The 14621-nt window shown below is 36.5% G+C and overlaps 1 protein-coding gene across 1 annotated transcript; it reads right to left on the bottom strand.

Annotated features, from left to right (window-relative positions):
* Positions 1-9652: 9652 nt before the first annotated feature.
* LOC149149822 (auxin-induced protein 5NG4-like) lies at positions 9653-10894 on the bottom strand. The gene is made up of 2 exons (XM_089445120.1): positions 10748-10894; positions 9653-10221 (listed from the first exon to the last, which is right to left on the bottom strand). The coding sequence occupies exons 1-2, from the start codon at positions 10879-10881 to the stop codon at positions 10029-10031; spliced, it is 327 nt and encodes a 108-aa protein (XP_089301246.1). The 5' UTR covers positions 10882-10894; the 3' UTR covers positions 9653-10028.
* Positions 10895-14621: the final 3727 nt, after the last annotated feature.

The following is a 14621-nucleotide window of genomic DNA, read 5'->3' as shown; positions in this document are numbered from 1 at the left end:
GTTACAAGAAAATGTTTGTTTAAGTTTGCAATCACTGCAAATTTTGTTGACAAAGTAGAGTTAGATGTGGTACCACTTGATATTTCAGGTGTGGTGTTGGGTAGTCCATATTTGTATGACCGGAAAACAGTGCTTTACCACCATGAAAACAAGTATCACTTGTTCAAGGATGGTGTGGAGTACATAGTGAGAGCCCATCGTAAAAAGATGAACATTTCTTTGGTTAATGCAGGGGAGGCAAAAAGACTAGTGAATTCAAGTAAAAGTTTAGTACTTCTCATGTTCAAGCCAAATGATGATATTGTTTATGAAAATGTTGTTGCATGTACTTCAAATTTCAATTCTAATTTGGTTGGTTCAGTTCATTGGAGTGATGAAGTATTTCAAGTTGTGAAAGTATCGTCCTTCAAGGAGAAAGAAACTTTATATGAAATATCTTTTTAGCAAGAGGTTTGTCTTTGTGATGTTAGCATGCAAGGGTTGACAAAATTTCAAAGTGTAGAGATACCAATGCAATGCAAAAGTTTGTTGAACAATGGGCTCATTTAATCATCCCTTACGCCATGTTGTGCACCGATGGTTATGGTGCCAAAGAGGAATGGTAAGTATTTCAAGAAAGAGGACAAAAGGAGTACTTTTCGCCAAAGAAAATTTGTAAAAAGAGGTCAGTGCAAGAATATACATAACACTAAACAAGAATGGTTTGTATGGCTTTTAATGTTGTATGTTCTTTGTAGCACTTCTATTACATACATGAATTTGATTTATGACAAAAAAGAGTCATTTCTTGAAGAAATTGTCCACTTGGGTGACATAAACATGTTGAGAAAGTTTTCTTATGCACATGTCATCTATGAAGGAAAATTGTTTGATGTTTTGAAGATATCAAAGTACAAGTTGGGTTTCACTTCTTTGATGCATTTGGGCCATGATATTGGAGGAGGTAAGTTGAAGGCAAGCCTCTCCAAGTTGGATGCCATTGTTAATTCGTCAATGCCCAAGATCGTTATTTTGATAAGAGGTTTGTTGGGAGCAGTCCAATGTTGGAGGAGAGTTGTTGTTGACATTTCTTCTTTCGAAGCTTCTTGGCATGCATTGGCATGTGTGTGCAAAGTCTTTTAGTGGGGAGGGAAATAGAAAGAGGCATGTGTTGCTTCAAACCAAAAGATCAGTTCAATTCTTTTTTATGCTCTTTCAAACTTAAAAGGTTCATTTGAGTTTCAGGTTTATGCAAGAAACTTCACCATCTTATTTCATTTAGAAGATTTTCATGGTGTAATTATTAAGTTGTAGCGGTCCATGCACTTTCATTGGATGTATACTTGTCAAAAATTTCACTTTGTTCGAAGGTACAAAAGAGGTATAAGCACCAAGTTCATTGTTATGCCTTTTAGGCCTATTGGTTATGTAATTGTTGCATTCAAGCATCATTATGTTTTACATGAAAGTTATGTTTAGAAAATTTCAAACTTTCAAGATGTACAATCGGGCTTGAGTCATGAAAACCAACTAGTGAAATTTGTCATCCATTTGCATTAAATTTTGTTATGTTGACATGGTAAGAAGGATGTTGCTTTTGATGGTGACATGGACATAACCATGAGTTTATATGAATGACTGAAAATGGTGCAACAAACAGTGCAAGATCAGCTTGAAAAGGGCAAAGACAAGTACAGGTATAGAACGGGGTCCTCAAGGCAAGTGAATGTTGATTTCCTTAGAGAGGAGCTCAAGGAAACAAATTCGGTAAAATCCAATTGGAATGATTTTGGAAAGGTGAGGGGACTGTACCCTCATATACTTGTCAGATAATAGTATCTTTTGGGGTCCAAAAGGCTTCTAGTGGGGAGCAATGATCAGGTGCTCAGTATTTAGCTCAAAATTCAAAGTTATCGGATTGGCTCGAAAACTATATGGCTGCATCTGTCTCGTCAAGATGATCATAACACAATTCGTTTCATAAAATACAGAGTCTGGATGAAGGAGAAAAGGCCTGCTGTTTGTTTTCCTAAACAACTAAAAAAATCGCAGAATGGGACAGAATGATGACATGGTAGTCCAATCAGCGGTACAGTCAGCAAGGGAAATCTTCTTCAGTTTTTTCCAAATGGGGCTGTGACAAGTTTCACCTCCGGATTCGCTAGTGTGCTTGTGTGAAGGAGAAATTGCCTAGTTGGCTCCAAGGTGGAATTTGAATTTGTTTTTATTTTAATATCATTATATATTGTTAAATTTAGGCTTCTGTGATCCATATCAAGATTTTTGAGAATATTTTTCGGCGTAAATCACATTAGAATGCATTTGTCGACGCGTTTCAAACCAATGAGTGTGGTTCATCGTCAGGACAAGTTGAAGAACAAGATCCTAGCTGCAAGTTAAATAACAGAGCAGATCATCCAACGACTATATTTGACCAGGAAAAAAACTATATTGGATTGGGAAATTAGACTTGCTAACGGCTATATTTTACTGGAAAATGACTAATTGGACAGGACTAAGGGATAGAGATAGGAAAAAAAATATAATAAGTTAGTTAGTAAGTTAGTTATATATATTAAATTAATAGGAATTAATTAGTTATCGAAAGGACTTATATTAAATATTTGGTTAATTAATTTAAGTTAGTTTTATATCTATTACCATATATAAATAAGGTAATGTATTTAAAAAGGGCTAATATTAATTTTATATAAAAAACTATATAATTAAATATTTAATATTATATTAAAGTCAAAAGTTATATAATTAAATATTTACGCCGTAAGGCATTTCCCTTTGATATCAACTCCCCTCTCTACCCACCTGTCATCTTTATATGCCATAGGATTATATGTTATACGATTGCAAAAATTTCAGCCATTAGATTAGAATGGTTACAAAAAAATTAGTTGCTGAAATGGTTTGCGCACTGGTCTCATGGTTACAAATACCGTCACCTCATTTCCAATGGATTGCAAGTTTTCCTCGACAAGTTCAAACTGAAGGCTGGACACAATATTACATCTCAGATAGAAGTTGCGATTCGAGTAGCCTCTGTCCATATAGCCATTTTATCTGCGACCTATGCCGAATCCAGGTGGTACCTGGATGAGCTGGTTCTCATGGTGGAGATCAAAGCTATTATACTTCGGGTCTTCTATAAAGTGAAGCCCTCGGAGGTCAAGTGGATGGGCAAAGATAAAGATGGACCGTATGCTAAAGCCCTACGTATCCAGGAAGAGAAGCAGCAGTACGACTTGCAAACTATCCAGACTTGGCGAAATGCCCTTCATCATGTCGCGAATATAAGCGGCTTTGAACTACTGGAGGGTAATGGGTAAGGATATCCACTATCTCGATCCATATTAGTTCCAAATCTGTTGCATTGAAGCATACATCACATCTCAAGTATGCTTTTGTCATTACTTTCTTTACAGTCTTAATTAATATTCAGGGACGAGGGCGAAGAGAGAATCTTGGAGGAGCATGAAGAGGAGCTGTTGGAGAAGGTCGTGCAAGCCGTGTTGAAAAATGTTGCAATGCCATTGGATGTGGCAAAATATCCAACTGGTTTGGCAGAAAAGTTACAATATTTTGAAGGGACACTTCAACTGCACAGGATGAACATGTGGAGGTCAAGGTTGTGGGGATTATGGGCATCGGTGGAATTGGAAAGACAACGTTGGCCAAAGAACTTTCTAATCGTAATAGGTCAGATTATGATAGATCCTGCTTTCTATTTGATGTGAGGGAAAATGCAAATAGAATGTCTCTAAATAATTTCCAAAGAAAACTCATTAAGGACTTGAAGGATAGAGATATCAAAATTGAGAGGTGGGAAGAAGGCGTGGAGATACTTAAAAATAATCTCTTAGCTTGTGAGGCACTCATAATATTAAATGATTTAGGTCATGTGGATCAACTGGATCCTTTCTTGCCAATTAAGCATGTCCTTCACCCCAAGAGATTGATTTTGGTTACATCTAGGGACAAGCATATCATTAGAAGTGCAGGAATTGCAGAGTCATCAATTTATCAGTTACCAGGCCTCAATATAGCACACTCCCAAGAGTTGTTTTGCTTACATGCATTTTTCCAGCCATATCCACTATCAGGATTTGAAAATCTTGTACATGGGTTTTTAAAGGCATGCCATGGTTTACCTGTATCATTGAAAGTTTTTGGGGCGCTTGTTTGTGGACAGGACAAACTTTACTAGGACGAGCAACTGAATGGACTTCACCAAACATTACCTACAAAGATCAAAAGGAGCCTTAAAATTAGTTACGACTCTCTCAATCATGAGGAGCGGCAAATATTTTTAGATATCGCCTGTTTTTCGATAGGAAAAGACAAGGATACATGGGTAAGAATATGGAGGGGTTCAGGATGGAAGGGTTTGGTAGGGTTTCAAAATCTGCTCAACAAGTGTCTTGTTGAGTTGGACGATGAAAATAGAATAAGAATGCATGATCACCTCATAGATTTCAGAAGAGCTATTGTGGATTGTCCAGAATTATTACCATGTCGGCTTTGGCGATCGATAAAGGATCTTGATCTTCATGAGTTTTTGCAACAATCATCCTTTGTAAGTGTTTGAGCCATCCTAATTGTTGAATGTCTAAAGAACTTTCGGTATTTTTTATTCAAAACAGTCCGCCACACATTATGTTAATAATAGTTTATTGTTTTCAAACCACAAACAGGTGATAACAGAAGTGCGCGGATTTGTGATGGCTCCTTGGTACACCTTTATTGGGGAGGATGAAGATCAGGAAGTGTTCCATTCAGAATTAGAATTTCCCTTGAATACAAGTTCCAGTCAAGAGGTCTGCGGAATCAGGAAATTGCAACTTCTTGAAGCTGAAGGCAACTTTGAAAGCATCTTGACTTCGGTGCGGTCACCAAAACTCATATGGCTCCGTTGGAATGCGTCGATCTACTCATCACTGCCTTCTTGGATTCCATTGCGCGATTTAAGAGTTTTAGAAGTGTTCGGTTGGGAATTGAAAAGATTGTGGCAATCTCGATCTGAGGTACGTAGATATAGATGCAGCAATTTGCAGAGCGAGAATCCTCCTATCTTTTGAATTTCTTATATAATCGAAACGTACTTAACATTGCAGGCACCTCTCCACTTGCGGGAATTAAATATTGAAGCTCCACTTTCCGAGTTTCCAAAGTCATTAAGGTCACTGAAGCACCTAGAAAAGATTGTACTGAATTGTCCGCGATTGTTGACATACGCAGCTCTAGCAATGCTACCAGAAGAATTTTGTTATCTGAGCTCCTTGAGATATCTAACCCTAATAGGGTGCCCGAAATTGCAGCTTCTTCCAATTTCATTTGGTAATCTAAACAAGCTCGAATACTTCCATCTCTCCAAGTGCAGCAGTTTGGAATGCTTCCATATTCTTTTGGTAATCTAACAAATCTTCAACACATCAATCTAATAGACTGTGGAAGTTTGAAAATGCTCCCAAATTCCTTTGGGAATCTGGTAAATCTCCAACATGCCAATCTTTCTAAGTGCATCAATTTGGAGATGATTCCAAATTCTTTTGGGAATCTAACAACTCTCCAACATATCAATCTCACACTGTGCGGAAGTTTGAAGATGCTTCCAGATTCGTTTCAAAATCTGAGAAATCTCCAAACCATGAATCTGACATTGTGCAGAAGTTTGAAGATGCTTCCAAGTTCCTTCAGAAATTTAAAAAATCTTCAATGCATGATACTAATGATAAGTACTACAAAAGAAAGTATAAGAAAAAATGAAGCGAAAGAAAAAGTGTGGACAAAGTTATCTCCCCCTAAAAAGATGGATGATCCGAGGACAATGGGCCCTGTGACTAAAGCATCTGAATCAGATAATCGGTCAATAGGTGATGAGCTTAGTATAAGGGACATTAAAGTTGATGATGGGATGCCCTCAAAAAATAAACTGCTTACACAAGATGCAGTGCCATGTCACCAACTAAACAACAACAGTGAAAAGGAAATGAAAAGCCATTCTAATGACGTGGGTACAACACCAGATGTATTATTGCATCTTTGTCTTTTAGTAGTTGAAATTAACAGAGGAGATGCTTTTACACAAGGTATTGAGAATGTTGACTGTGATCAACAGGAAAACATTGAGTCACCCATGGGGAAGACAGGCGAGGGTGAAGATGTGGTTGATAAACAGCTGTGGAACAAAGATCAGGATTGTCAACCCGAAATTCCAAAAGAAACATATGACACTGGGGCATCTGTCCAGGATACCATGGAGCTCAAATCAAAGCAGGGTGCAGGGAATGATGAAGCAGGGGCACAAGATAAAAATTATGGAAGTCATGACGCAGCCCCAAAAGATTCGAGAATTGGTGATGATGAAAATGACGTCCCTGAGGATCTGACCGTAGAGGATGCATACACTGATCCTACTGGGGTGCAACCACATGTAGACGTAGAATTTCTTTCCGAAGATATGGGACTAAATGAACCAGAGCATCTTACAAGATTCATGGACATTATCAGGACAGAAGCTGACAAGCCTTAAGAGAGGAAATCGCCAGGTCACCAGATAAGATAATGGCTCATGCATTTCCGCAGGTGATACAAAAAGACTGACAACAAGAGAATTTCGTAGACTGGGCTTTATAAGCAATTCATATCCATCAATTATTGCCAGTGATAAGCTCCACAAGAAGGGCCATTGGCTTGTAGGTTATATGGTTAATTTTTGTGTTGTTTACAGACATCTGGGGGGCACACATTTGGGAGAGTGTTTGTTGTTGCAGCAACATTAAGAACTTAAACCTTAAACTATGTATAGACAAAAATATGATTGGGTATTTCCAATTGGAAGTATGGTGCATCTAAATCAATGATATGGATGTTTTTGTTGTTCCTGAAGGGGCTACCCTTAATATTGCATATCAACATATGTCCAAGATCCTTAAAAAAACATGCTAATATAGAAATGGACTGTAGACAATCTAGGTAACCTTTAGCTTAGCTCTAATATGTCTTCCATATCAAAACTTCAAGTGGACATTATTACCCCGAAAAGGTATTTGGCTTGATGCAGAAAGCTTTATTCTCATTGAAAAATCAAGCTACATACACTTCTGGTGTTAAGTGTGAATGGAATTCTTCAACAGGGCACACCAAATATTACCTCTTTGCCAACATCCAAAATGTAAAAAAAAAAATGATGGTGAAATCATGAACCAACTCAAGAATTCCATAGCTGTAGCAGTTTCATATTTTGTACAGTGGTTCTGGGCACATTCTCTTAAATCATTTCCAATGAGAATAGTAGTACCCGCTTATGCGTAGGCAGCAACAAAAGTCAATGTTACAATAATCTGCAATAGTGAATTTTCAGATGAGTTTTTTATGAGAGAATTAGTAAATCCTGCAAGCATAATGGATCCACTGCCTGGTTCAGTAAATTTCTCCTTACCCCATCAGCTACAACAGAAATATTGACAACAAGAGAATTTCGTAGACTGGGCTTAACAAGCAATGCATATCCATCAATTATTGCCAGTGATAAGATCCACAAGAAGGCCATTGGCTTGTAGGTTATATGGTTAATTTTTGTGTTGTTTATAGACAACTGGGGGGGCACACATTTGGGAGAGTGTTTATTGTTGCAGCAACATTAAGAACTTAAACCTTAAACTATGTATAGACAAAAATATGATTGAGTATTTCTAATGCCTAACTCTTCTCCTCCCCATGGCCAAAGAAATTTTCAATCGTAAGAGGTCAGATTATGATAGATCCTGCTTTCTATTTGATGTGAGGGAAAATGAAAATAGAATGTATCTAAATAATTTACAAAGCAAACTCATTAAGGACTTGAAGGATAGAGATATCAAAATTGAGAGGTGGGAAGAAGGCATGGAGATACTTAAAAAGAATCTCTCAGCTTGTGAGGCACTCACAATATTAGATGATGTAGGTCATGTGCATCAACTGGATCCTTTCTTGCCAATTAAGCACGTCCTTCACACCAAGAGCTTGATTTTGGTTATGTCTAGGGACAAGCATATCCTTAGAAGTGCAGGAATTGCAGAGTCATCAATTTATCAGTTACCAGGCCTCAATATAGCACACTCCCAAGCGCTGTTTTGCTTGCATGCGTTTTTCTAGCCATATCCACTACCAGGATTTGAAAATCTTGTACATGGGTTTTTAAAGGCATGCCATGGTTTACCTCTATCATTGAAAGCTTTTGGGGCGCTTGTTTGTGGACAGGACAAACTTTATTGGGAAGAGCAACTGAATGGACTTCACCAAACATTACCTACAGAGATAGAAAGGAGCCTTAAAATTAGTTACGATTCTCTCAATCATGAGGAGCGGCAAATATTTTTAGATATTGCTTGTTTTTCGATAGGAAAAGACAAGGATACATGGGTAAGAATATGGAGGGGTTTAGGATGGAAGGGTTTGGTAGGGTTTCAAAATCTACTCAACAAGTGTCTTGTCGAGTTGGACAATGAAAATAGAATAAGAATGCATGATCACCTCATAGATTTGGTAAGAGCTATTGCGGATTGTCCAGAATTATTACCACATCAGCTTTGGTGACCGATAAAGAATCTTGATCTTCATGAGTTGTTGAAACAATCATCCTCTATAAGTGTTTGAGCCATCCTAATTGTTGAATGTCTAAAGAACTTTCGGTAGTTTTTATTCAAAACAGTCCGCCACACATTATGTTAATAATAGTTTATTGTTTTCAAACCACAAATAGGGGATAAAAAAAGTGCGCGGATTTGTGATGGCTCCTTGGTACACCTTTATTGGGGAGGATGAAGATCAGAAAGTGCTCCATTCAGAATTAGAATTTCCCTTGAATACAAGTTCCAATCAAGCGGTCTGCGGAATCAGGAAATTGTAACTTCTTGAAGCTAAAGGCAACTTTGAAAGCATCTTGACTTCAGTGCGATCACCAAAACTCATATGGCTCTGTTGGAATGCGTCGATCTACTCACCACTGCCTTCTTGGATTCCATTGCGCGATTTAGGAGTTTTAGAAGTGTTCGGTTGGGAATTGAAAAGATTGTGGCAATCTTGATTGAAGTACGTAGATATAGATGCAGCAATTTGCATAGCAAGAATCCTCCTATCTTTTGAATTCTTGTATAATCGAAATGTACTTAACATTGCAGGAACCTCTCCACTTGCAGAATTAAATATTGAAGCTCCACTTTCCGAGTTTCCAAAGTCATTAAGGTTGCTGAAGCACCTAGAAAAGATTGTACTAAATTGTCCGCGATTGTTGACATACGCAGATCTAACAATGCTACCAGAAGAATTTTGTTATCTGAGCTCCTTGAGATATCTAACCCTCATAGGGTGCCCGAAATTGCAGCTTCTTCCAATTTTATTTGGGAATCTAAAAAAGCTCGAATACTTCCATCTGTCCAAGTGAAACAGTTTGGAAATGCTTCCAAATTCTTTTGGTAATCTAACAAATCTTCAACACATCAATCTAACAGACTGTGGAAGTTTGAAAATTCTCCCAAATTCCTTTGGGAATCTGGTAAATCTCTAGCACGCCAATCTTTCTAAGTTCAGCAAAGGATCATACTGGCGCCATTCAAAATGGTGCAACCAACTCTTTATCGAAATTAATCCATGTAGACCCCTGATAAAGTGGTGAGCAGCATTCATCAGAAATGATTCAAATGATAATATTAAAAAGATTTCAAAATGTAGTTAATGCTTTACAAATTCCCACTTACCAGCAGCTGGTGAGTTGTGAGCATTCACTGACTATACATCATACAAATGATAATGTAAGGATTCAAGAATATTTCAGAATGTACATTTTCACAGTTTATATGTATTGTTTTTTTTCAAACTGTGCAATAATTTTTTGTCTAATTTGTCAGGTAACCACATTACCTGTGAATGTCGTTAGCATTGAAGCTGAGAATAATACACAATAGTGTTATAGTGTTGGAATTCTCAGCGATTCTATTGTGTTAATGACTAAGTGTTTATTATAAACATTGCAATTTTTCAACAAAATGTCAAGAATGTTAGTGTAGTAAAGGTGTTTTCACATCCACTACTTCAGAAGCAGGAGGTGGGTGCTGATTTTCTTCTCCTTCTACTGCTATGGCTATATTTGCTTCTTCGTCAGAAGATATTTTGATCTGGGTAGCATCGTCTTGGCTTTTGCCCCACAGAAAAAGGTAGAGACCAATGAATATAAGAATCACGCCCATCAAACTGTTCCAGTGCAGGAAAATCAAGCATTTCAGTTAATTAATTTTGTAAATTTGTAGGCAGAATGAGGGAAGAAATAATAAATTTAATGTAAATTGTTAGGGTAGTTCTGGTAAAATTGATTTAGTCGAGTTATAAGTAGTTTTCTGGCTCCAACCTATGGTTTGACCCATGATATTCTTGTGGAATATAACCTATTTAAAAGCCAAAAGCCTCCATGTTAATTTCTTTCACTTATGGAGTCTTTCTGTTTTTAAACAGGCTATATTCCACATGAATACCATAGACAAAATTATGGGTTCTCATGAACCCCAAAACAGCTGATAACTTTACCTAATCAAATTTACTTGAACCACTCTAACAGAAATTGAAGACTTAAGAATATACTATATTCCATATGAATACCATGGACAAAACCATAGGTTCTCATTAGCCCAAAAACAACTAATAACTTTATCTAATCAAGTTTAAGTTTACCTGAACCACTCTAACACAAATTGAATATTTGAGAATATAACAAACCACCTACCTTCCCAGACACAACGTGTCTCCCAGAACTATAGATGATAAAATTGCTGAGCACACGGTAGATACTGGGTTGAATACTGTAACGAACACTGGCCCTCGTTTCTGCAAACACCATAACTGTAATGGAAATGCCATTGCATTGAATATGATTCCTTGCCAAATTGAATTAATCTTCCACAAATGAGCTTAACCACCTAACAAAAATTTAAGTTATTCATGGCTGGGAAAATTGAGGAAGAACATCATTCATGTATGTAGACTTACTGCAGCGACCATAGTCAAAATCCCAGCCCTATCCAGTATCCATGATGTTGGAATGATGCCTTTGTCAAGAATGGCTATTAGGAGAGCAGTTTGGATGGAACCTAGAATGGCAGTAATTGATGTAAGGGATAGTGTGGCTGGAAACTTCTTCAATGTCTCAACCTGCACATGAAATTATAATCATACATTTGATTGGGTGGGGAGCTCTGAAACTTCTAAATACAGAAAAGGGTTATAATTGGGTATCAATTTAATATGCAAGGTGGTAGGGAGACCTGCAATATCATGGTAGTGGATAACATTATCACTGTTGAGATAAGGTAAATACACCCTCTAATCTGGTTGCCTGAATCTCCCTCGTGTAGAATGGTTTCCACTAGGTGTACTGTATTAGTGTTGGAAACTGATGTTGATTGTCCCCACAGAGGCCAGAGTTGGGCTAGAGTAGGACCTTGAAGGAAACTCATAGCCATTGCTCCACCCACACAAATTATAGTTCCCAAAATTTTGGCTCTGCTGCGAATACACATAATGTCTACTTTCTCCATCCTACACATTTGACACTCACATTAGATTCTGGTCATAATAAATCTAAATGATATAATCAAATCCAAATGAAAGCATCAAATATGTGAGCAATTATAAGCTCAAAATAATTTGTTGACCATTAGTAACCTAAATCAAAATAAATTGTTCAGAGTTTCATTTCATTAACCTAAATGAAAGAATCTCCTCCAAATTTCAACTATGTGAACAGTTATAATCTCCTTCCAGTTTAAACAGTTATAAGATAAACAATAGAAAATATTTTAGCTTTTTAATAACTTCAACTACATGTAACTTCAATCATTAACATTCACTACCAAAATACAAACGATTTATATTTCATTAACCACACATTCAAATGATTAACCACACATTCAAATGATTAACCACACATTCAAAGAACATTCATGCTAATTAACCACACATTCAAAGCACATTCATGCAAATGATTCATCACTCAATGCAAAGTTAAGGTTTATAGCCACTCACTTATGGATCAAAAGCATGATGAATTAGTAAACTCTTAGCTGTTGGATGTAAAAAACAGGATTCAAGTCTATTCTACATGTTAATGGGTATTTCTATCAATCCAATACATAGATGAAGTTTATAAACACCACTAATGGATCAAAATCTGTTACACATTCCAAGGGGAATCAAGTGCCATATATTTCAACTCAAAATATCTGATCAACAAACTTTGTGTTTCAGAGCTTTTCAACTGCAACAGGGAAAAGCTACTGTAGTAGAAAATATTTCCCCTCTTTATATTTGGTGACTCACTACAGCGTAAAGAGCAAACTCCATTGGTGTTGCAGGGCTTCAAATCTGAGGAAAAGAGTCAGACAAATGAGCAAATGATTTGGACAACAGATCTGAGGATCCCATGCTTTCATCCATAATGATTTAATTTCTGCATCACTGAATTTGTAATGAAAGAAACTCAAATCTGTATCAGCATTCTGGAGATAAGCCCATTTGATCTGCAAGTCATTCATTGTGCTCTCAAACGATTTGCAGTCGCGAGAGAAGAGGAAGAGGAAACAACAGAGTGGTTGAAGGATTTAGGGGATCCTAACAGTGATCTGATGGATTGGGCGAGGGAAGAGGCAATGGCTGCCTTCACCTGCCCTCTTTTGGGGATGTTCCTCCTCGAATGAGTAGCAGTAGCTGTAGGCATCTTGGTATTTATGTTTTGGACTGAATTCAATGGATTAAGCGGTTAAGGAAGATAACAGGTAGTGAATGCTTGAAATATTGAATGAACGGAGTGCAGAAGCAAGGGAGAGAGGGTTTCAAAATCAAACTTGAAAAAGGATGTTTCAAGATCAAATACCATTTTGATAGTTTATGTCTTTACAACCAATTCATTATCAATGGGTTTTAACATATTTTTTTAACAAAATCAATTTATTTTAATGAATATAATACATGTTTTAAATATATCTTGATATTAATTAAATTTTTCGTTTAAATAATGATTTCTTAGATAACCCTATCCAAATCGATATGGATACCCAGTTGTTGTTCGCTTGGATTCATTTGTTTACCTTCACCTTCAACTAGGAAATCTTTATCTAGATACAAAGGTGTTTCAATGGCTATTTATGACTATTTTTATTCCATTTTATAGCCACTTTAACCCCCGAATAGGGTTTTAGGCATGGCTTCCTCAATTGAAACTCATTATCATTGACCCTTGCTTTCAAAAAATGCCCATTCACATTTCAATATTCCTCCAAACTGTATGCCTTACGACGTTTCCTTTGCAACATTAGGTGCAAATGCTAGTTAATATTATATTAAAGTTATATAATTAATTATCAAATATGAATCAAAAGGGCTAATAGTCAATTGTAAGTTAGTTAAGTTATAGTTAATATCATAACCTATTAATTGAAACTATTAAATTAAATATAAACTAATATTAACTTTATATAAAAAGTATATGATTAAATATTTAATATTATATTGAAGTTATATAATTAAATATTTGGTTAAATAATTTTAAGTTAGTATCATTCTATTATCCAGTATGTATTTAATTAATATGAATCAAAAGGGTTAATATAATAAAATACCATACCAATTAATAGTTTGTATAACCTATAATAAAAACTATTAAATTAAATGTAAACTTAAATCATTAAGCCATCAACTTAAAACTATCTAATTAAATATAAAATTTAAGTCATTAATAATATATAATACGGGTAATTCATAAAGGATAACTTATTAAGTTAGATAAGTAGTGGACCTTCTAATAAATTCTAGGAAAAAGGTATGTGGCAAAATTTCCCTAAGATTGACTAAACCAATGAGAAAGAAAATAAATTGTTTTAAATTGGCTAGTTAAATAAAAACAGTTCTCATCTTAAAAAATTCTTTCATCAATATCTAGGTAAATATTTTTTTTATAAGAGGGATATTTATTCCTTGTACAAGCAATTTATTCTTATTATTAATCGAGAAGGAGTGAAAGAGAACGGGCGAACATAAAAATCAAAGGGACGATAAAAAGGAAACACCAACGCTCCAGAAAACGAGGGGGAAAAAACTAGGAGTACTTCACCGAGAAGAACACCACAAGAAGCAGGGGCAGCTAGGAAGAGAGGACAGGGATCCAACAACTGCTAATTTTCCAGCCATCATCTCTATTGAGATTGCTCGGCCTTTTTTCAATCTCAATGGCTTCCCTAAATTTTCGGTGATGAAACTGCACAACCTTAGCAATAACATGGGCCTCCTCAATACAAACATGATGTTTTGTCTTCTCAGCATGCTCTGCTAGGGTGGAAGACCGGGTCCTCCCATGTTTTAAGTTGGCTGAGTGCTCATTAATCCTCTGATTAATAGAATGACCAGTCTCACCAACATAGGGGGTCCCACAGGAACAAGGAATAACATAGACACCTTTCATGTCCTTGGGGTCGACCAGGTCCTTTACCGAATGAAGGGAGCTATGGATGTTAAGGGGTCTAAAGGTAGAGGGAACATTATGCTTCCTAAGAATCCTTGCAATCTTATCAGTGGTCCCTTGGATGAAAGGGAGATGAACCCCTGAG

Source organism: Pinus tabuliformis, chromosome 9 (assembly GCF_031772625.1).
Source record: "Pinus tabuliformis cultivar Carrire ecotype Pingquan chromosome 9, CPIR1, whole genome shotgun sequence".
NCBI lineage: Eukaryota > Viridiplantae > Streptophyta > Pinopsida > Pinales > Pinaceae > Pinus > Pinus tabuliformis.
This window is presented reverse-complemented; position numbering and strand designations above follow the sequence as displayed.